The 21,400-nt window shown below is 39.7% G+C and overlaps 3 protein-coding genes across 3 annotated transcripts in view; all 3 read right to left on the bottom strand.

The window, feature by feature from the left end:
• Positions 1-3,267: 3,267 nt before the first annotated feature.
• LOC105273907 (probable serine/threonine-protein kinase clkA) lies at positions 3,268-6,366 on the bottom strand. The gene is made up of 4 exons (XM_011316621.1): positions 6,277-6,366; positions 5,855-6,046; positions 3,776-4,133; positions 3,268-3,686 (listed from the first exon to the last, which is right to left on the bottom strand). Exons 1-4 carry the CDS (start codon positions 6,295-6,297, stop codon positions 3,553-3,555), a joined length of 705 nt encoding a protein of 234 aa, XP_011314923.1. The 5' UTR covers positions 6,298-6,366; the 3' UTR covers positions 3,268-3,552.
• Positions 6,367-10,060: 3,694 nt separating this feature from the next.
• On the bottom strand, positions 10,061-11,251 carry LOC105273906 (pro-resilin-like). Its single transcript, XM_011316620.1, has 2 exons — positions 11,142-11,251; positions 10,061-10,332 (listed from the first exon to the last, which is right to left on the bottom strand). The coding sequence occupies exons 1-2, from the start codon at positions 11,223-11,225 to the stop codon at positions 10,111-10,113; spliced, it is 306 nt and encodes a 101-aa protein (XP_011314922.1). The 5' UTR covers positions 11,226-11,251; the 3' UTR covers positions 10,061-10,110.
• A 6,328-nt stretch (positions 11,252-17,579) lies between these two features.
• LOC105273905 (uncharacterized) overlaps positions 17,580-21,400 on the bottom strand; it is a 6,327-nt gene continuing 2,506 nt past the window's right edge. The window contains exons 3-4 of the mRNA XM_011316619.1: positions 20,666-20,932; positions 17,580-20,575 (exon numbers count right to left, since the gene is read on the bottom strand). Coding sequence (XP_011314921.1) covers positions 17,678-20,575; positions 20,666-20,932 — 3,165 coding nt within the window. The 3' untranslated portion in view covers positions 17,580-17,677. The remainder of the gene's footprint in view (positions 20,576-20,665; positions 20,933-21,400) is intronic.

Genomic DNA, 21,400 nt, shown 5'->3' with positions numbered 1-21,400 from the left:
CCGTTCACCCTGTGGGGTCCTTGTTTTGGGCCCGACGTCACTAGAGGGTGTCAAACCCCTCGCCTCTTCCCATCAGTCCTCCTATTTTCCCTGGCCTCCGGTTCAATACCAAATTTCCCCGCTTTACACGCTTGATACAATCGATTATCTCGAGAATGTCGAAATCATGAAGCTACGATTTCTTATTGGTCCGCCTAAAGTGGCGCGAGATTAAAAAGTCGTAACTCTCTTATAGAGATCGTTTCATATCCGGTACGGTCTCTCGTGGCGACAAAATATACTCACTCCTTTCAATAATTCATCTATGTCGCCTGCTTGTCTATGATGAGTTTCGAATCACATTCTCCGCCATCATATTGAACGGACTACTTGAGTAATAAAGTATGTAGACTCTTCACTAGACTAAAGATATCGAGACGCATAGTTTTGGACGACATTAATACGGGATTACAGGTCTGATTAGATTATGACTGCAGGGGTTACAATTATTTGAGAGAAATATCATTAATCTATTCCAATTCTGGATGCCGACGAGATTATTCAGTGCTCATTCCCGGGAAACGAGAATGATGGAAGATAGGGTATAATTCATATCATAAGATCAAGTTTTTCCTTTGGAATCCAACGATGATGTGATATTTTCCGTTATATTTACATAAGAAACGTAGGGTCATATGTAGTGAAGAGGGGAACATTACCGAATTTCACAGCCTAATGAAAGCACAGTTATTTTTCATGTTGGCATTCATGCGATTTACAGCGCATTATTAGGTTGAATAGGTGTGTGGATTTAAGGTAATTAGTCCCCTTTGCTTCCTCCCCCATCGTCTTTTTCTTCCAAGCCTTTGTTCTCTCATATTTTTCCTTGATTCCTCTCTGCTGAGAATCAAAGCACAAGTTGAAAGCATACATTCATGTTCATTGACGATAAATACTGACGTTGGAATTCTCATGAATTTTCCGATTCATTATGTTCTCACGTTTTCATGTCATGCACAATCGTTAATCACGAATTCCACATTTGTGAACGAAACAAATCCCTTCAGCGGTATAATCGTGAACACTGAATGGGTTCACGCAAACGCGGATAATTGCACATTAATGGCCATCACGAACACCAATTGATGCAATCCGAGAGAGATGAATTACCTATGAAAGGAGAGGATGATGCGAGGATACGAGGTACATTAGATGCTCTAGAAGCCGCTCTAGACTCAATTGTGCAATTAATGATGGTGCACTACTGCAAATCGTTACAGCCTCGCCGGTTAGAAATTACCGAGAAATCATTGCATCCCTAGTGCTACTCTTCCGGAGATTCACAGTGCAACAGAAAATTGGGTTAAGTGCAGGTTGGCGCAAAAAATTTGACCAAAATGCAGTCAATACGTCATCTAAATATCTTCTTCCACTTGAATTGAATTTTCTCACGAAATGTATGTTTGCATGGTTATTGGATTCAATTGAACCAGTTGAAAATCAATTCGAGTGGTGGAGCATAGAAAAGAGGACATTTAATTTGCCATCGCGCTAGAATATAGGAAAGGGGGAGAGATGGAATAGGTAATAGTGAGAATGCAGGACAGGGTAAAAGGGGAGATGGTGAAGAGGGTACCACATGAAGAATTGACGCGCTCACCTCATGAATTTAAAATTGCGATTTCGACGTTGGCAAATTCGTTGGCAGGAGTGTGAAACCAACCGCGAATTTTCATTCTCCCACTCTCATTCTTTGAGAGAAAAAAGAAAGACATCATCAAGGAGTATAAATCTATGCATACATATGACATGTGTTAGTGGATGGTACAACCTAAAATGGAATTATTTTCACATGTGTCTGGAGTGCAAGACACCATGCTATATCCAAGGTTCATAACTGGGAGGTGGTTGGCAGGGGTTGAGGCACCTTTGGTGACCCTTCGCACGCTCCCACGACCACGACAACCCACGATGGCCAGTTGTAATACCCGAGATATTATACGGGTTTGCGGAGCAGCAATAAATTGCATCCGTGCTCTCTCCAGTGAGAGCATCAGGAGTCGGTGGCGCATTTATGTGATACCCCATAGCGTCTAGCTCCGAGGAGCCATAGCGGAGCCACTTGGCATTTCTTCGGTATGGATATATTCACCATTAGCGTTCTCCTTGTTATCATTCTGCGAAACGTCAACTTCCAGTATGGATACCGAAACTCAACAGAGAAATAGTATACTACGCTCCGAGGAGGTTAATTTCGCTTTTGACGAGTGTGAGGTCGTGTGAAAAATAAAATTTTCCTTCGACTGGCCTACGTTATTATATATTTTACACTTCAGCGTGCAGTCACTGGTTGATTACATACGAGGAGCTTCGCGGAATTGAAAACTTCCATAATAGGAACAATAACAAAATGGGAAAAAAAGAAGGAAAGTAATCCGGTCAGACCGCAGGACGAATAATGCAGTTATACCTCAAAAAATTTACACGATTAGCCGATACCTACGTAGAATATAAGCGCTTATGCCCTTCAGGGGATGTTTAAAGGAGGGTGAAATTCGCTCCATTTTGCTTTACGATCAATAGGAACCGAGATAATTATCCCATTGTACCGGCTTCAATTATTTATCAACATGGGATCGTCTGCACAGGCTCGGCACGCGTTTTCATTTGAAATATTCGCGATTTAACCATGACTATCGAACTATCGATAGTTCCGATATTCGTCCTTTTTGGAATATTAATATTGATATTAATATTCATACATTCCAAGAAGCTCTTGCAATATGCTGATTCAATTGAATGATGTAGTTTGTGCTAATTATTTATTTGTCCTGCTAATGTTGAAGACTGAAAATTCTTCCACGGTAGAGGCCCAACAGAGTTGTGTTTAAAAAAATGCGGGAAATACTAAAATAATATAAATTGAAGCTAAAATAACGTAAAAATATTTTTGTAGGTAGGATAAGCATAGCGAAGATCATTGTTTTGAAATGGCCATTATAGCGTATGCAACAGTAACAACAACAGCGAATTTAGCTGGGGAAAGTGCCTCCACGACGGACGTGATGCACTCCAGACCACTTAGCATTCTTCATGTGAGTCTCCACATTCGCTCCCCTTTTCCTCGGATCATTAAAGTCTATGTGCGGTTGAATAATACTCGTTGTCAGGTATGACATTCCAGTTCAGATAATAACATGTCAACACCAAGTTTATGGAATATTTCCGTGGGGAAGACGCATGGACATTTTTCCGGAAAATCTACATAAGTAAATACACATATTCATCTCTTAAGTACTCATTTTATTATAAAATTATAGAAATATCTCTGTACATAGTAGAAACTATTTTATGACCCCGGTCGTTACTCCTCAATTTGGAGATTACAATTACACAATATACCACCTTATATTCTGGGGTATTAAATGTATATACAAGTCAAGTACATTTTTCCCTGGAAATTCTCAGAGAAAATTCCACTTGTCGAGGTAAAATTGGCGAATGACCCTACTTATTCTCCTCCCATTTTCCCAAATGACCTAAAGTGGATATTTTTCGGACGGACAAATTCTATCAATGAAATTGTGGTGTTCCATACGTGGGTCTTGGAGCAAATGAATTGGGATTATTGTTGTAGTTGTAATCTGAGTTCGATGGGAACTGGTAGTTGTTATAGTTTCCCTGGTTGCTGTGGGTATTATAATTGTCTGGAAATCAACGAGATGCAAAATTTCAAAGAGAGACGTGTGTAATTTTAATGCGGGGAATAATTGAATGATTTATCGCATGAACTTACCTCCTTGATGGTAGTTGAATCCTTGTGGCTGGTTCTGATTATAGTTATATCCATTATTGTAATTATTGAAATTATTATATCCGTTATTGTACCCATTATTATTATTATTATTGTGATTGTAACCATTGTTGTAACCACTATTGTACTGATCGGGAAAAGTAGCTTCCCCTTCGTATCTGACATCTGCGTGAAAGCCAGTTCTCCAATCGGCCGTGTACGTCACTATCTGGACCCTTCCATCTGGAAGCTGTACACGGTATTCACCCCGTACGGTTTCACCATCACTGCTCTCTCGTCTACCGAAGTCATTTCCCGTGGCAGAATCCTTAACGGCATATCCAAATTCGTAGGATTTCGGCTAGAAAAAGAACGAAAACCTTCAGTTCCACCCGTTTTTTTTTTAAATTCCATAACATTTTTTTTACTTTTTATTTTTTTTATTTTTTAATTACTTATCGGCCCGTGCCTCTCTTTTCGGCTCATTTATCGGCCTGAGCCTCTTTCTCACGAGCGTTCAGTGACACTGACGACTCATCATAGCTTCTGTGTCTCAAATTAGACTTTGTGTTTTATTGAGGCAACAATACGTATGTGATTTCTTAAAAGGTAAAACAGACAAAAAGTGCCAAGTAAGATTAGGATGATTCAGAAATCGTTTATATCACTTCTATTAACTGTATTATTCACGCGTGATTCAAAGAAATTATATAAATAGTGCTCTCTGTAATTTCTTCAGTAGTCCCCCCTCTCCTCCTTCGGACTATCGTGACAAAAAATAGTATGCGTCATTCGGCCGATAGTGTCGGCTTGCGAGGCGTATGAAGCTTGCAATTTTTTCCTAATTGGTGTTGTTTGAAAGTATCAAAGAGCATGTTTGAATACGGAATCATTGATTTTTTACTTTCAAAATCACCGGACTATGTTATGCAATGGTTTTTCTCTCCCTCGCAGCAAGATTTCAAGCGATTGAGCTTTAACGACCACCGTCTTTATTGCGAGAGCAGAGCAGTCATGACTGCTAATGTTACAAGCCATTGTCTGTATTGCTCTCTCCCCACCCAATGCTTCAGTACTCCCCATTCTTTTTCATTTGCAGACTACAGAAATTCTTGTTTTCCTGGCAAGATTCTACCGATCCTAGAATCACAGTGCATTGGAAAAAAATGCTATTTTCAAACTCTAACCACTTCCGTTGTAACTGGGAATTGTCCATTAAGCAGAAAGAAATGTATATTGTGTAAAAGTAAAATATCATTCTCAAGTTTGTTTTCATTTCAAACTTTTTACCAACTTGTGCACTATTGCATTGTATTTGCCATTTTCCCTTCAAGCTGTAATTACTTCCAGTATAACAGCGTAAAGTGGGTAAATTGATAGAGGATTAAATGCGTCAAGATGGCGTTAATTCATTTTTGATAATCGAGGCCACTGTACTGCATGCTGTCTACATGTCTACATATACTATTATACATGCTCATCAATAATGCAATTGCAATTAGTATAATTAATTATCCATCGAACAAAGCAATTATCGTATGCCAGAAGTGAGCTGTAATTGTAAACAGAGCTGATAGCGTGAGAGGAGATATAAAATCGATGTAGTCGATGAGTTCAATGCAGCGCGAAATCTATTCTCATCTATCGCACAGATTGCTCTTGCTATGAAACCCCATCAAAATGGTTTACTCACACAAGGCACATTTCTTAAAATACGGATTTAGAACGTCATTTACGAGATTTCTGATCTCGTACATTATGAATTTAGAAACGTAAATTACGCCCACAAAGTCGTAAATTACTGCTTTTGTACCGTGAATTATGATTGTTATGCCATAAACTAAGAGGACCCATATCGTGAATTACAAGATTCGACCTCGCAAATTACGAGTTTGAGGCGGTAAAACACAAGATCGACCTCACAATTTACGACATAACAATTGTAATTTACGCTACAAAAGCAGTAATTTACGTCTTTCGGGGCGTAATTTTTCAAGCCCGTAATGTACGGGATCAGAAATCCCATAAATTACGTTTTAAATCTCGTATTCTTACTATAGTAGTTTTTATGTGTTGTTATACCTGACTATCGATGTAATCCTGATGCTCGTCATGATGACCATCCGCTCCCAATGGTGCACCGTAGCTATTTGTTACGCCTCCATGGGATACGTGATTGTTGCTTACCGGCAAATTCGCAGGAACGCCATACTGATTGCTCACTGGTGGTTCGCCGTAAACAACCCCTAGACTCACCATCAACGTCAGCGTTATCTGCAGTACATAGATTCAACAGGGATGAATAAATGGCTCTGTTCTACTTGCACCGTTACATTATGATTCATTAAGCATTCAATAATTGACGGATTGTCCTTCACTCAACGAGGTAAAGAAGCAGAACAACTGCGTCGGAGAAAAAGGTAAAAAATCATAATTCAGATCTCACGATTAAGATTCACAGTCTTTCACTCTGAAATATAAAAATTTGAAAACACGGTGTATACCTTGACCACTGAGGTGTACATTCTTCGAATTTGTACTATTCACCACGGAATTAAAGTTGAATAGTGAAGATACTTTGGATCGTGATGTTGCTTTTATAGGTGGCCAAATTATTTCCACGTGTAACTCAGCTTCCTGTGGATTTGTGCGCGCTTATAGGCCGCCATACGCGTTTCGCAGGAAAACATAGCGAGAGAGAGTGAGATAGAAGTGGCATTGGTGGAGAAGAGAGAATGGGGGGATTTACCGTGTGCGAGTGTGGGGGTGAATGAGCATGCATGTAGGTTTATTTTCACACAACGTCTTGGGGAGCAGGGAGGAAAGAAGAAATTGAGAAAAACGAGATTATTCAAACTGTGAGACGTAATGTAAACAGGGAGAGGGAATAAAGAGAGACATCCCGCAGTGTGGAAAGCCTACGCTTTATTTCATTCCATTGTTTCACAGTCGCTCGCGTTTGTTCGGTGATTTCGGGAGAGACGAGTAGTCTCGTAGTCTTGTTGCGGCCAGTTGCACACGAATTCAACGAGATCGTTTGATGCATGGAGAGGAGGCATATCTGGTTCGTTTCTATACGGAGAAAGCTAGTTACTTCATAGCGTGGGAGATGCTCATGTAATATTTGTTCGCAACTTCGTCACTCTTGGTTTTTCTCCACCTTTACTCTGCTATTACTTTTCCTTTAATAACCCCCCCTCCAATTTATGATCGTTTTTCTTTGCTTCCTCTTTGCGCCGTCCAAACTAATTAGGTGATTGAAACTAATTAACCCCAACCCCTCGTGCGTGCTTTGTCTATCTATTCTACTCCTCCTCTCTCAGTGTCTTGTTCATGCTCCTCTCTATTTGCCGCATACGCCGGTCTTGAGACACTCGGGTACCCGTTAATTAACTGACTATATATGTTGCAGTCTGAATTATGCACATGTCAAGTGCGTTTGCCGCTGATTTCAGCAGGCTTATCCACACTGTATTACTCTTGTCGATAATATGTATTGAGAGAGGTAGATGAAACAACAAGAGGATAGATGGGACAATGTGACGGTGAGAAGTGCCATGAAATTAGCTGTGAGACTGGTGAGAGCCAGTCCATTCTAGACCATTAACACGTCATCTCTCATGAAGACGTGAGAGTTTTAATGTAGTGTGTAGAGAAACAATGGTTGAGTACGCCTTACTTTTTTTTTCCATTAATTCATATGAGTTACAATAATAATTTCATCATGCGCTCGTTATTTCAGCATCATCTTCAAAAATTGAAACGCTTGGCTCATTGGAAAAGAGTTGCTAGAAAATTATGCTGATTGCACTGTGGGGCTTTAAACGAATTGTGCTGTGCATATAACTCGGTCACTGGAGTAGGATACCGATGTTGGCCCTTAGCGGTGGTTATGTGCTGTTGCGAAATGGCCATTTATGCAATAATACAGAATAGAGTGAGTAGAAGAAGCGGCAACAGGAGAAAACAGGAGGTTAACCGGATTTTGAGGAGTCAGAGTACCATCAAATTTAAAGGAGATAAGTATCGCACTGTACAGATAGGGCGATTCAGCGAGTTAATCGGTTCGCTTCAGCCAGTGAGAAAGCCAACACACGAGAGAAAGTGAAACTTGTATACATGCGTGTATTTATCCCCCATGAACGTGGTTTAGAGCGTGAGCTTTGCTCGTTCAATTACATTAATTGCTGTTGAAAAGGGCGATATTCGTCTAACGGCCACTTGGTTTCAAGCACCAGCCGGGAAAATTCAGCCCGTAGTCTTTTAAAATCATCACATTCTCATTAAGATTATTGGCAACTGTGGTTCATACACCTCTCGTCGAGATCGATATCTGTATCGGCGCAAATCCAGCGCAAGCCGATGACTATCAATGAAGAGCACATCTTTTGGTAATCTTCAGATGTTACCTTCAAACTCATTATGAATAAATCACGGGTAATTTATGAAAATAGCTGGATTTGCTGGATTCCCAGTAAGGATGACATCAGGAATTATATCATAATATCATAATGAATTCTAATTGTCGTAAAAGTGTAGCTATTGAGGGATAGAAGAAAATGAATAATTATTTATGCCAATACCTCAATTTTCCGAAATGTCAATGGAAGAACAATTCTATGATTATTTCTGGAACATATAAGCACATAATTAAATACTCAGTTTAATCCATGAAGGTACGCAGAGAAAAAACGTTCCATCAAGTTCCTAGAATGAAGAAAAGGTTTTCGGGCGAGAGCAAGCAATCAAGAATTCTTTGAGTTTCTTGATTTCTCGTGACGGTGGGGTTCGACGAGGGTAAGAGTGAATATGGAACAAGACGAAATAGATCGAGTGAAACGAGTTTGAGTTTTTGAAACTACTCCTGCGTATTGTAAAGTCTGGTGTGAGTGCAAACTGTAAGAACAAACAAGATTACATCTCAGATGTGTCAGTCCATTAAAAGTTTTCCAAGTACAGGCCTGTGGCACTTTATAAATTGCTCAAGTTCCGGTCGTGCACGAGCATGTACAATTCTCCTCGTCATGCCCCTCTCCTCATCATTTGGACAATCAGAGAAGCGTGGAGGCTTTAACTGATCATAATAATAATCTGTTTGAGCCAAGGACCACGTATGGCTCTAATTAATTCACGCGAGCGTGGCTTTCCTGTGTGTACAAGTGGTGTATAGTGCATACACTTGGGATTTCGGGTGTGCAAGTTAGTTTTTGGAATGAGGAAATTTACACTGAGGTGGTCCTGCTTATTGAATTAATAAACGGTTTACTGTATGCGGCGAGATGAGAGAGTGATGGCAGACTACATGCAAGAGTGAATGATGTATGAGTATGAGTGGAGCTAAGCTGACGCTTCGACCATTTGGATGCCTAACACGCGATGCATCTGTTAACTGATTTCTCCGGTTACAGGAGAGGATAGCGTGCGTCCAACAAATTTTGTTTCATAATATTTATTCCTCCTCAAATTAATGAAATTGAGGAATAATGAGTGAAAGAGCTGAGAGATTTTTCCAGGACAATGCGGGATGAGCATTAGAGATTTATTCTTGATACACATACAAAGTTGATGAAGATGAAAAAAGAAAGGATGAAACGTTTCTATAATATAATAATACTTTAATGATTGAGCCTGAATAGGGGGGGATGAGTAAATTCACCAAGATTTGCGCAAACGCAACTTAATGTACAACTCGTGCCCTCTTTTCTCACGATATATACGAAAAATTACGAAAGATGATGATACACTCTTCCTACACTAGTTATTCACTTTCGCTCTTGTTTTGTATAGTTCTTACAGTTCGTGTGTATCTGACCCGCGATGGAATTCTTTTTAGGTTTATTTCTTCTTAATGAGGTATCTTATCCAATGGTAAACTCCACGGAGAGAAATATTCATTAAAAATTATGCATCTTTTCATAATTCCAGAGCGAAATGTGGCTCAGGAAAATTTTATGGAACAGTTATGGAATTTTGGTCGAGCGTTCCGTCATTTATTATTTATTTATTAATTATATATATATATCTCTCTGTAGATTGCTAATTGTTCCAATTTTCGGTAAGAAATACAGCAAACAACAGGCGACAGTTGAACTTGATTAATTAATGATATCGGAAAGTTCTCATTCATTTCATTATGCAAATGGCATATTAAATAAAATTCAGACGAATAATTTCTGCAATTTGTACAATATTTACAACCGTCTTCATTACCGTATGAACGTAAGAATTAGAGGTATCTTAAATATTCAATATTGTAGTATTGGAAATTTGCTGTCCCTTCCCGTTGAAATTTAAAGCTTAAATTTTGTAAAATTATATATTAATTATTGATTTTTTAATTATATGTAATAGTTCTGGTCGTTGGAGTCGTATGACACATTAGCGTGATAGCCCTGGTCGTCGACTTGATAGCTGACTTTTTGTAGTCTCCCATCGGGCAGACGAACGTGATATTTGCCGTGAGTTAGATGCTCATTTCGCATCTCCTGATGGCCAAAGTCATTGGCTGAGTAAGTATCTGCCACATGATACTCAAAGGCATACTTTCCAGAATGAGGATTCTGCAAAATGAAACCCATTGATTACAGAGTTGTTAGAAAAAGAATAAACGTAAAAATAAAAATGTATACTCAATGTTGAAAGCTTAACGTAGTTTACTCAAAGGTTGTTTAACTTTTCACTAACGTATGTTGGCATACCGCGAAAAAAACTCTTGGAGGTTTTGCAGTGGGTGAGTGCTAGTTATTGTAGGTTGGGTAATAAAAAATTGAATGAACGAACAAAAGTAGAGTTGAAAAAAAAGGGAGAGGAAGGAGGAAATGTAGTTAACGAAGCTGAGAAGAGCTAAACGGGGGTAGGCGAAGACACATGCGGCAGTGTTGTTGGAGGTCTCGTGATGAGGCCAGGAGTGGTGCAAAGTGCGATCCATTGAACAATTCCTGGCAGAGTTTCGTGCCAGTTCCGGAGCGCATATGTTCTTGTCGGATCAGCGAAGTTGGATAACGTTAAGTGGGTCGGGCGATGTTGCAACGGGTGGCCAGGCAAGAGATTCCCCTTCTCAAGTCTCACCTCCCTTCACCTCTACACGTTACTACTTTCAACCCCCCTGAGTTTGCTGGTCTATATTCCCGTGTACATTGTGCACTGCCACCCGCTGCTTCGCGTCTCCAGACACGTAAGCTCTTGGTTGTAAGTTAAATGTGCACTGAGCACGCGTCTCCCCTCCACCTATACAATAGTAGACTCTCAGGCCCATCGTTCCACCGTTCCACCGTTTACCCCAACTGATATAAATCGATTCGTCAGCCTGAATTTTCGTCGGTTTTCAAGCTGATGGAAGAGACTAATTAATTATTCCAAGTTTACTCACGTATTTCGTGTCTCTGCCCGGGTGCTTATAACTTTCATGTGGCTCTGATATTCCGTAGTAAAGATTCTTGGTCGTTGATACCATTGATTTAGTACTTGAAGGAATTTGATGATTCTCCGGATACTCTTCCTCCCTAGTATTGTCATAGTTGTCCGAAATATGGTGATAAGGTATTTTTGGAATTGTATGGGGTCTCACGGTTGATGAAAAGTGATCGTGAATAATTACTGTGTGTTCTTTTTTGCCTATCACATCTGAAAAAGGGAGCCCCATGTATGAGTAAAAAGAGTGAGATGAAAGTTTTTTTTTTTAAACTCAAAAGACTTGGTAGAAGATGGTAGGAAGAAGAGGAGGAGAAAAAACTCTCACCTGTTTCGAGCACACGCTCACTTTCACCAAATCCGTTGGGATTTCGTTCGGTATTTTTCACTAACTGAGCGCCGCTGGGTCTTGTGTTGGGTGGGGATGTTGGCGTGAATCCCTGTGGTAATATTTTAGCCCCGTCGATGTATCTGGGTGGTGTGATGATGATTTCATGTGGTTTAATGGGATGAATGTTGAGGGTATCTACTGGCTGAGACTGATCAAAGACACCTAGCAAACTATGGATGAAACCAGGGTCTGGATTTGAGAGACGTTGTTTTGTAATAGGCCCATGAATTCTTTGCGGTTTGCTGTGTGGGTTGGCTTTATTAAATTGGTATATCATAGCTGGGATGGGTCGATGCTGACGCTGAATCCTACGATTTCCATGGCTCTCATTGTTTAATTCATCCCCGGATGACGTATCGTACTGCACCGAAGATGGTGATGGAACTGTGCCAATTATGTTTCCCGATGAAAATTTATCAAATATACCTTTCAGCCGAGAGTCTGCCCCCTTTATCGGTATTTGATCGTTCAATATGTGATGATACCTCATCCTCTTTAAGTCAGATCGATACGATGTGGACGTGTCATTCCGTGTGATGAGCACATTCGGTTCCAGTGATGCCTGTTTGACCTGGTACTCCTCCCTGCCTGTCCCAAAGCCTCTGAGGTCAATGAGAAATTTTTCATCCTGATCAGAATTTAAAGTTGACTTCGTCTTGCGGTTGCTGCCGGAATTACTATTTTCTCGTACCATGGAATTATAATGAGGCGATCGCTCTATTCCCATGGTCTTCTTTTCAATTAGCGTTGAATCCTTTTGGATAGTAATGGGAGCCGATGATTTAATTTTATTGATTATTTTCGTTCTCGTGGAGTCGTACTTTTCGTTGTCATTTACGTATTCCATCGGCGTAATGTCATACGAACTAGTAGAACGAAAGCGTTCGTTAGTGGATGGCTGATTAGAAGCTGCTTGTTTCACGTAGCTGGGTGAGACCAGTGGGTCACATAGAACTGGGAGTCTGTAGCTTTGAATTGCTAACATCAGATATAGTACCACCTGCAATCATATAGCTGTGGTGTAGTTTGTCAAGAGACTAATTTCACATGTCTGGCGAGAAATGATATTTTTTTTTCATTTTATCGATACAATAAAATGGATCGATTATCCTTCGATGTAAATAGTATAAGTAATAGAAAAATTCAAAAAAATTTCAATGCACTTCGAAGTACTTCGGACTAGTAATACAGCCAAATATTATACGTCTTGCATATATTTTTAATAGAATTTCGACTCCAATTTGTCAGTATTTAATTTTAATTATTAAAAGAATTGTGAATGAAAATTAATTGTTTGTTAGTTTGAAGATTCGAAAAAACACAATATCTTACCTTATATGTGCACATGATGAATTAATTGACTGATTGTGGACATCCGGTATTGAGTGAACTTCTGGCGGAGCGATAATGACCGCTGGTCCAGAGATGGCCAGTTGATCCAAAACGAAAGTAAATAAATGAATCTCCCGAAAGGTAGCAACTTTGGTGGATTGAGTGGTGGGGCAGATGGAAAGATTTCTCTTGCATCCGTTATCTCCATATCCTCTACAGTCATTGAGTGGCGGCGGGGGGATTAGAGTGGTAGTTTGGAAGGTCTCGTGAGTACTGTTGATACCGCGAGCATCTTCAGCTCTGGGAAAACAGAGACCCTTCTAACCCATTAATATTTATGCACCTTTGCGCTGTTTATTTTATTTGCAATGGTAATGCTTTCCTAATGAATGCGAGTGCGTCCGTTAAAATGCGTTTTATACATGCAAATTCCGAATTTCACGTTTATACCATTTCATGTTTTGTTCTTCTTATCCTCAATTTCTCACTCCTCTCGTCTCCCGCTCATTGTTTCATCTTCACTTTATTGCTGAGTTTACTTTACATGACGAAATATTTATTAATTTTCTTGCAGATGAAGAGGTTTGGGAAAGATATTATCTTAATGAAATCGTGAGTTTCGGGCTCAATCATTGTTCTATCGTTTTTTTCATGTGTTTTTTTTTTCTATCAGGGAGTGCATAGTCCGCTAACTAACTTTAGCAATTTAAAAGTTTTCATGGATAGAGTCGCGAGAAGAGAGGGAGGATTAAAAAAATAATCGCCGTCTACTATGACGCTGCGGGGCGTTAATTTATACAGGCCTTCATTCACTTTTGGCACGTTTGCATCTTATCTTCCTTACTTTTTGGGGCGACACCCGGGTTAATGCATCCTTCTCCAGTGATATTACTTTATTAATGTCTCAGAGAGAATATCGAAGTTTTTTTTCCACTCATCTCTTAATTTTCCAATTAAGATGCCTCGTTCGCTTTCATTTTCATAAAATTAGAAAATCAATGAAAGGGTATGGCTTCATAAATATATTTTTTAATAAGCGAGGATGGAATATTCTGGCGTGCACGTGATAATAAGAATACTAGAAGTACGAGAGAGAGAGAGATCATATTAAGGATGGTAGTCAAAACGAGATTGTCACACACGTGCACACAAATCACCGCATAAAACGAAACGCCACAGCAGTGGTTATAAAAATCAAGAGACACTTTTCCCAGTTCTTAAACTGACCTCGTTTCGCCCAATAGCATAAGCACGGCCAACGATATTCTACTCGCTCAGTACCAAACCCGGATAACTCAAGTTCGTTGCCACCTGGCGTTCGTTCAACAACTTTCTTATCTTTTCATTTTTTTCCATTAAGTCAATTTCGAGGCTCACTTTCCATGAAAAGTTTTGGGAGCTCACACGGTTTTCACGGTCTTTCAAATGGTCTTAACGTTATCGGATTGCCATTGCCTTTGTAAATTATTGTTGTTCGCGCACAGGTGATATTACGCAAAGCTTGCCTTGTCACTATTACCGGGTTATACTGGTAATGTTAAATGAAATTTTAACAATGACAAACTGAAATTGAGACTTTGATTGAAATCAAAGGGAAATTGCGACTTTGAGTGAATATTTAAAATAGTCGAGTATATTCGAATAATTTTCGACTTTTACGTCCAAATTTAATTTGACCTTTATTCCCAATAAACTGACGTATACGGAGAGAAATATTTAGTAAAAATTACGGAACTTTCAGTTCACTTACCGATTACGGAGTTGATTCGAAAAATTTAAGTGACGGTATCGTTATTTTTCACCGATAATTCAGATAAAAATTACGGAACATCGCGGAAAAATTCCGTGACTTTAGATAAAAATTACGTGACAGTTCCGTAAAATTTCCGACAACCACATTTCGCTCCAGAATTACGAAAAATACACGTAATTTTTATTGAATATTTCTCTCAGTGTACACTGCACACTGTTGGTTTATTCACCCCAAACATTGTTCATCAGTAATTTGAGCTGCTATTTCCGTTTTCCGTTATTTCCGACTTTGGACGCAAATAAAAAGAGGTCGGAAAACAGGAAAAAGATGGACGTAAATGTTGAGCTTTCCGGATTTAATTCACCGAGGCGTAATAAAGGCTTGGCCAAGCTTGACCAAGCTTGACCACATACGCAAAAGGGGTACTGCCAGGGAAACAGCAATCTGATAAACATGGCATAAGGAAATGGGTGCGTGCCGTGGCATATGTAGCATATTATATACGTAGTCGGCACAATCTCTGTGGCTTGTATATTACCATTTTCCGCTGTTTTTACTGGGTTTTTTTCACCTATCCTTAATTTTGACTTTTTCCCCCGCATCGTTAATTCTAACAAAAAGCCGAAAAAGAGGAGAAGCCGCAGGTCGGTGATTATTTGTGGAAACAAGTGGATGCGGGAGTGTGGAAGCGTGTTCGGCTAGAAGCCGCCGAGCCCTGTTGTGGTTCGTTTGCGGAGGCCCACGGAGGATGGGTCGGACAAAAATATATCAGTGAGTTACTTACCCCCTGCTCTTTAATGGGCTTTTAATCCCCCGGACATCAATTCGACCCAATGATTATCTCATAATAATAGCCAGCTCTATCCCAACCATGGAAAATAAGAGGAAAACAATAGTACGCTAGGGAAACATAAGCTTTAAAAGCCTGAAAAAACATTGTTGGCTTTCGCTTCTCTTCATCTAACTAAACGTAGACACTGTAGTGCCGGTCAGTATAGATCTCTACCATTACCACGCAGTAGTCATGAAAGCGTTGAGTCAGACTGCATATTTTTCTGCAATCGTTGCTAAAATGTTATAGTAGTCAGAGGGTATGAAAATTAAAAATTCATTGAAACCATTTTCAATACACAGGAATTCACACGAATTATGCACGTATTAATAGGAAATTATACTACAGGGGCAAAATCTTAAATTTCCTGCACTGCGCATATCATGATGCGCTAGTCACGGATTTCAACAATCTGCCCGTATAGTGTATACTATTTTTCGTTATAGCAGGTCGAAAGTACGGACGGATTGCATGGGTTCATTGAAATATATGTGAGACGAGTGAAACCAGTGCTGCTGGACGGGGCAGGCATCAATACAAAGAAAGAAAAGAAAAAATAAGAAAAATAGAAAAATAGAAAAATAGGTATAAATTTAATTAATTAAATAATTAGGCTCACACGGAGAGACAATGAAAATGCAATAAAAATTACGTGCCTGTTCCATAATCTGCTAGTCAAAACAATATTCAGTAAAAATTACTGAACAGTCCGGCACTTTTTCACTGAACTTTCAGGAAAACGTACGAAACGTTCAGTAAAAAAGTGCGTAACTGATTTAGCCTTGGTCTTAACCTTTGAAATATGCAACTAGATTACTCTACTCAGATTTTGATACGGCATTTTCATTTTCGTTTTTCTATTTTTTATAGTTTTCGTACACAAGAATCTATCTGTCAGCAAATTTTTTTGGCAAGGTCTTAGTTTATACAATTAATTGCGCCTCTGCTTCAAAATTTCTGTTCATTTCTTCTTCTTCTTCTTCTTTGTGGTTGTCTCAGTCCTCAAGTCAATTCTTAAGTCCCTGTAGGATGAAACTACCTTAGGTAATTATTCATAGTAAAATTAATAAGGCACATGATAAATGGAATATGTGGTTTTTCTGGCGGAAAAATAGGCTTGCTCGTACATTACTTTAATTATATTACTTCAAAAGTGTTTCTACAGCGAGTACTAAAGAAGCATAGGAAGCAAACTGAAAACTCCAAACTGTGATATTAATCCAGGTAATCTCGCGTTAGATCAAAGGACAAAATGTACGTACATAAAATTTATGAAAGTCCTAGTTACGACTGTAGTCGTTTCAAGCCCATAATGTATCGGCTCTCTGTAATCCCAGGGAGCTCTGTACTTTTTTTCAAGGTGCTGAACTCGCCCCATGTTGTAATAAACTTCATTTTGTCCATATGTCGTAAAATGAACAGAGAACGAAAGAAAATAAGATGTACGGGAAACTACAATCCTATTTCTGTCTCACTCTTTTACTAGTTCTCCGTGTGCGAGTTGGTGAGGAAAACTCTCAGCGGGAATCGAAAATTTACAGCCCTGGTTGTGGCTCATACGGGCTCACGCATTCTATCTTCAAGCAGCACAATTCGTATATAACGTCGAATTACGTGAAATTACTGATTGATTAATTATTTTTATCGGAGGATGACGGTCAGAGTTTACCAGCCGAATGCGCAATACCAGAGCGGCAAATGGTCCACAGATCCCAATATAAATCATGGCTGAATGCCCGCACCAATCAAAGACCCAGCATCAAATTAATGGTCTATAAGTTTTCTTCCGTATTATTGTTTTCCAACTCGGATGCACTCGGTATAAACGACATCCCAGTCTCTGTGGCGTTTCCTTGTCATCGTTTGTTTTTATCGAAAAACTTTACAGACCTTCAATACCTCCACCGTCGTGCACTCCTCAGCACAACCCAAAGGAGAGTTTTAATTCATTTAGTGGGTTCATTGCTGAACTTATCTAAGAATGGAGTTTTCTCTAGCTTTTAATTCACCTTCGTCCGGGGGAAAGGAACAACACATGAGTTTCATTCATTTTTATCTACTTAAAATAAACAACAGCATTATTGACAATAAATTATTCTATTAAAGGTCAACTGAATGTAAAAAATATACAAAGAGAAAGATTAAGTACAAAGAGTTTTTAACGATTAGTGATGAAAAAATGGAGCGTCAATTTTCCACTCTAGTTGCAGTTTGTTCGTCGTACTGCACTGACGGTACCATGGGAGGTTTAAAGCCGTACTCCATTTTCGACTGTCTGAAATTACTCGTTCTACTTTGATAATGTACATCCGGCAATCTCGCTCTCCTCAAGTTACCAGCACCAGTCGATCGTGCAACAGTAGTCAAGAACCGAAGGGTTTCTTGATGAAGCGGATGTACCAGCTGATTTCGTTGATGAAGATTCAGGGCATGCTGTGGTAATGGTACTGGTCCTATGTATTCTAAATTTTTGTTGGCTCCTTTATCGATAGCACGATACACCAAGTTTCTGTGGGAAGGTATGTGGTGATCGATTGAACGTGAATGCAATGGCAATACAAACTGATTGGTAAAGTGAATTTTCTTTAGATAAATCGGTGGCGCCGATTGCTGCAATGGTTGCTGCACTTGCGGCTGTAACTGTTTGTTATTTGATAATTGATTTAAAGAACCATAACGTTTAGTTAATTCTAATTGAGCATTTTTCATTGGTACAACTGGTTTATTGAGATAGTAGCCTTGGAACAGGTGGTCGGATCCATTAGTCTGCATTTGTGGTTCACCTGGGTTGCTATCGTATAAATTATTAGTAGGCGGATTCATAATTTGCTGATAACTAACTCCATATTGTACCCCATACGGTATATGAATTGTGCTCTCGATATAATTCGTCAGTTCCAATGGTTTTGTTAGTGTTTCGAGGGGATGTGGCTCCTGAAGTGGAGTTTGCTTCTCAACAATCTTCTCAACTGGGTATGGTTGTGATATATGAAGTGGGGAGAGATGAGGAAGTAGTTTATGAACCGGCTGTGGTAAACTCTTTTCAATGGGCTTTGGGTATGGGTTAAGAGCAGTCACTGCCTTTTCAAGGACTCTTTCTTCCGGGAATGGATAAAATTGCGATGTATCCTGATGTGGATTCACAATATGCTGCTCCTGTAATTTTTTCCCATTAAGGACATCTGTCTCCGAAGACTTTTGAGGTCCTCGAATTGTTTGGCTGTCGTAGTTACCAATATCGAGAAGTGAATCGTCCTCAGTTGGTATATGAATGTAAATAGTACTTCTTCCGATATCCTCGGATAAAGAATACTGTCGTATGGCTTTTTCTATTTCTCTTGAAATACCTTTCATCTCAATCTTCTCAATCTCTGTCGGTGGCACTGTGCTTATAATACGTGTGCTGTGCCCATACACATTCTGCTGTTTCTCTTCAGTCAACAATTTCTGGAGGCTAGACTTTGTATTACTTTGACTATTATTTTTCACCCTTTTTCCGGATTCTAGGGACATGCCTGTCTGCTGAGCATTCACCTGCATATTCTGGAAGACCTTTTCCGATTCAAATTCCGGGTAAATATGATTCTCTTTCATCCTTGCATCAGGATAAAAACTTATCTCGTCAGTGGCTTTTTCCTTCGGAAATTTTATGCCATGAAGATTCTTAGATGCAACGTAATTTTCAAGGTGTTTCATTGGATTTACTAAAGCGTTGGCGTTATTTTTCTCTTGCCGATCGGGATGAGATGCTAAGCGGGTTGAGGGTGGAGCCTCGGGACTCGTTTGAAGCTCTTGCAACAGTAACTCAGGTCTATCGAGGATCGATTGGTAGCCAAAATTGGCGTTGACGGTATCCACATAAGTTTTACCTTGCTCAACTTGCCTTGGATTCTTATATACCGGTATATTGAGATATTTTGGAGAGAGTTGATTGATGGTCACTACCTGCGGCGCCATTTCAGCGGGATAATGTATTTCCTCTACGGGGTTATTGTCATATAACTCACGTGAATTTTGTATTTCAACCGTTTGATAGGAGGCTGTACCGATTCCTGCAGCGCGCCCATTGAATTTTGATATCTCATCACCGTAAGCTTCATCGGATGTGCCAATAATTAAGCCTGGATGTACAATACTCTTTGAAGATAGCTTTTCCATCTCCTTACTTGCACTCGCATTGAAGCTTACTAATTTTAATTGCTGCTCAGTGTCACTCGATATAAAGTCGGCCTCACCTGCATTCATCAGGGCTACACCGGCCTGGATTGGATTCAGTATCACAGAAGATGTGGTTATAGGCGAGTAGCTGTGAATTTTTGGCGTCACTAAAACAGCAGTATCGCTTAACAAAGTACTTGGAGCTGGAGTCAACGGTATAGTCTTATCAATTGTGAAAGATGTAATGGATCCAGTGCTGTCATCAGTCAGATCGTTGCAGTGGAAAGTTGTATTGTACTCAAATGGCTCTGAGTTGGGGACTTCAGCAACGACAATAGGCTTAGAGAATGTTCGTGAAACTTGTGGCGGTGGCTTCTCCAATAACTGCACGTCGATATTATCTCCAGATACTGGGTAGGAGTGTTTTTGGTGCGCTAGCTGGTTACTGGCGAATTCTCGGTGAAATACTTGGGGATTACGTGGGTCCTTGTAGTTAATTTCTTCTTTGGCCTCCATGTTGAATAGCTTTCGTATACTCTCTAGGGTAGTCTCGTAATTATATACTGAGGAATTATGGTGTGAGGATGAATTTTTAGTGGTAATGACAGGAGATAGGTTGACAGTGTGATGGATTATTGACTGAGAGGTGTGGGGTAATTCAAGTGTTGTGTGGTGGGTTTCATTTTGCCTGGGTAATGTACTTGCACTATTCTGAGTATTGGGTATGCGCTGACCAAAACTACCGGAATTGTCAATTATCCGAGTCTCTTCGAGCGTTGTAAGTGAAGTATTATTCATTCCCTCAGTGGCACGGCTCTCTGACACCTCCTCTATGTATGGTTTCAGCACTTTCTCGTTGTCGTTAGTAATTTCCCGAATTGCAAAGTTATTTGGCGACCATGGTTCAATCATCTGCGTATCATCTGTCTAAAAATACAATGGATTTTTTATTTGTTTGGTCGAGCAAGTAAAAGTCGACTAAGTGAGGATAAAATCTTCTCGATTTGATATACTAACGGAATTGGTGTCATTAACTCGGGCTTGAGCGACGTGTTCGCTCAGGGCCAATTGTGTATTAGCCATACTATGACCACTCGATGCACTGTACTTAACCATTGGATGATAGCCCCACTCGTCGGTGAAATATTTCACATCCGTGGATGACTGCTCACCATTAACGTAATATTGACCGGTTGCCAATTCATCACTTCTGGTTTCAACCTTTCCTTGTTCCACACCATTATCGTCATCAATGATGTATTTGTAACTATGCCTCGGTGTAGCCTGAAAACGTGAATCTATTAAATTAAGTATTCATTTTAATGAGGGCCGGTGATACTTTGGCAAACAATATCAATTAGCGAATTGGATACATGGAAGGAAAATTGGATAATTTGTTTGTGCCTAGTGGAGAGAGATTGGAGGCTGGTGCTTCAAAGTTGCTTGAGAATATCAAGTGTTTCATTCATTGCAAAGGAGGACGTATCTCGGACTTTACCGAAAAGACGTTGCAAGAAGCAACCAACAGAGTCTACAGTGTAAGAATGAAATAGATGTTTGCTAGAGAAGCATGGAAGGGAGAGGCTTTCTTGAGAAAGTGGTCTCGGCTTCAAACGTTACTCGCAATTGACTGTGCGCTGCATTACACTGGTGTAAGTACACGTGCATTTTATGCACAGAACTCTCTCTCTCTCTCTCTCTCTCTCTCTCTCTCTCTCTCTCAATATATATATATATATATCTTCGTCAAAC

This window comes from Fopius arisanus, unplaced genomic scaffold (genome assembly GCF_000806365.1).
Source record: "Fopius arisanus strain USDA-PBARC FA_bdor unplaced genomic scaffold, ASM80636v1 scaffold00008, whole genome shotgun sequence".
Lineage (NCBI taxonomy): Eukaryota > Metazoa > Arthropoda > Insecta > Hymenoptera > Braconidae > Fopius > Fopius arisanus.
The sequence above is the reverse complement of the archived record's forward strand: the minus strand, read 5'-3'. Positions and strand labels throughout refer to the sequence as shown.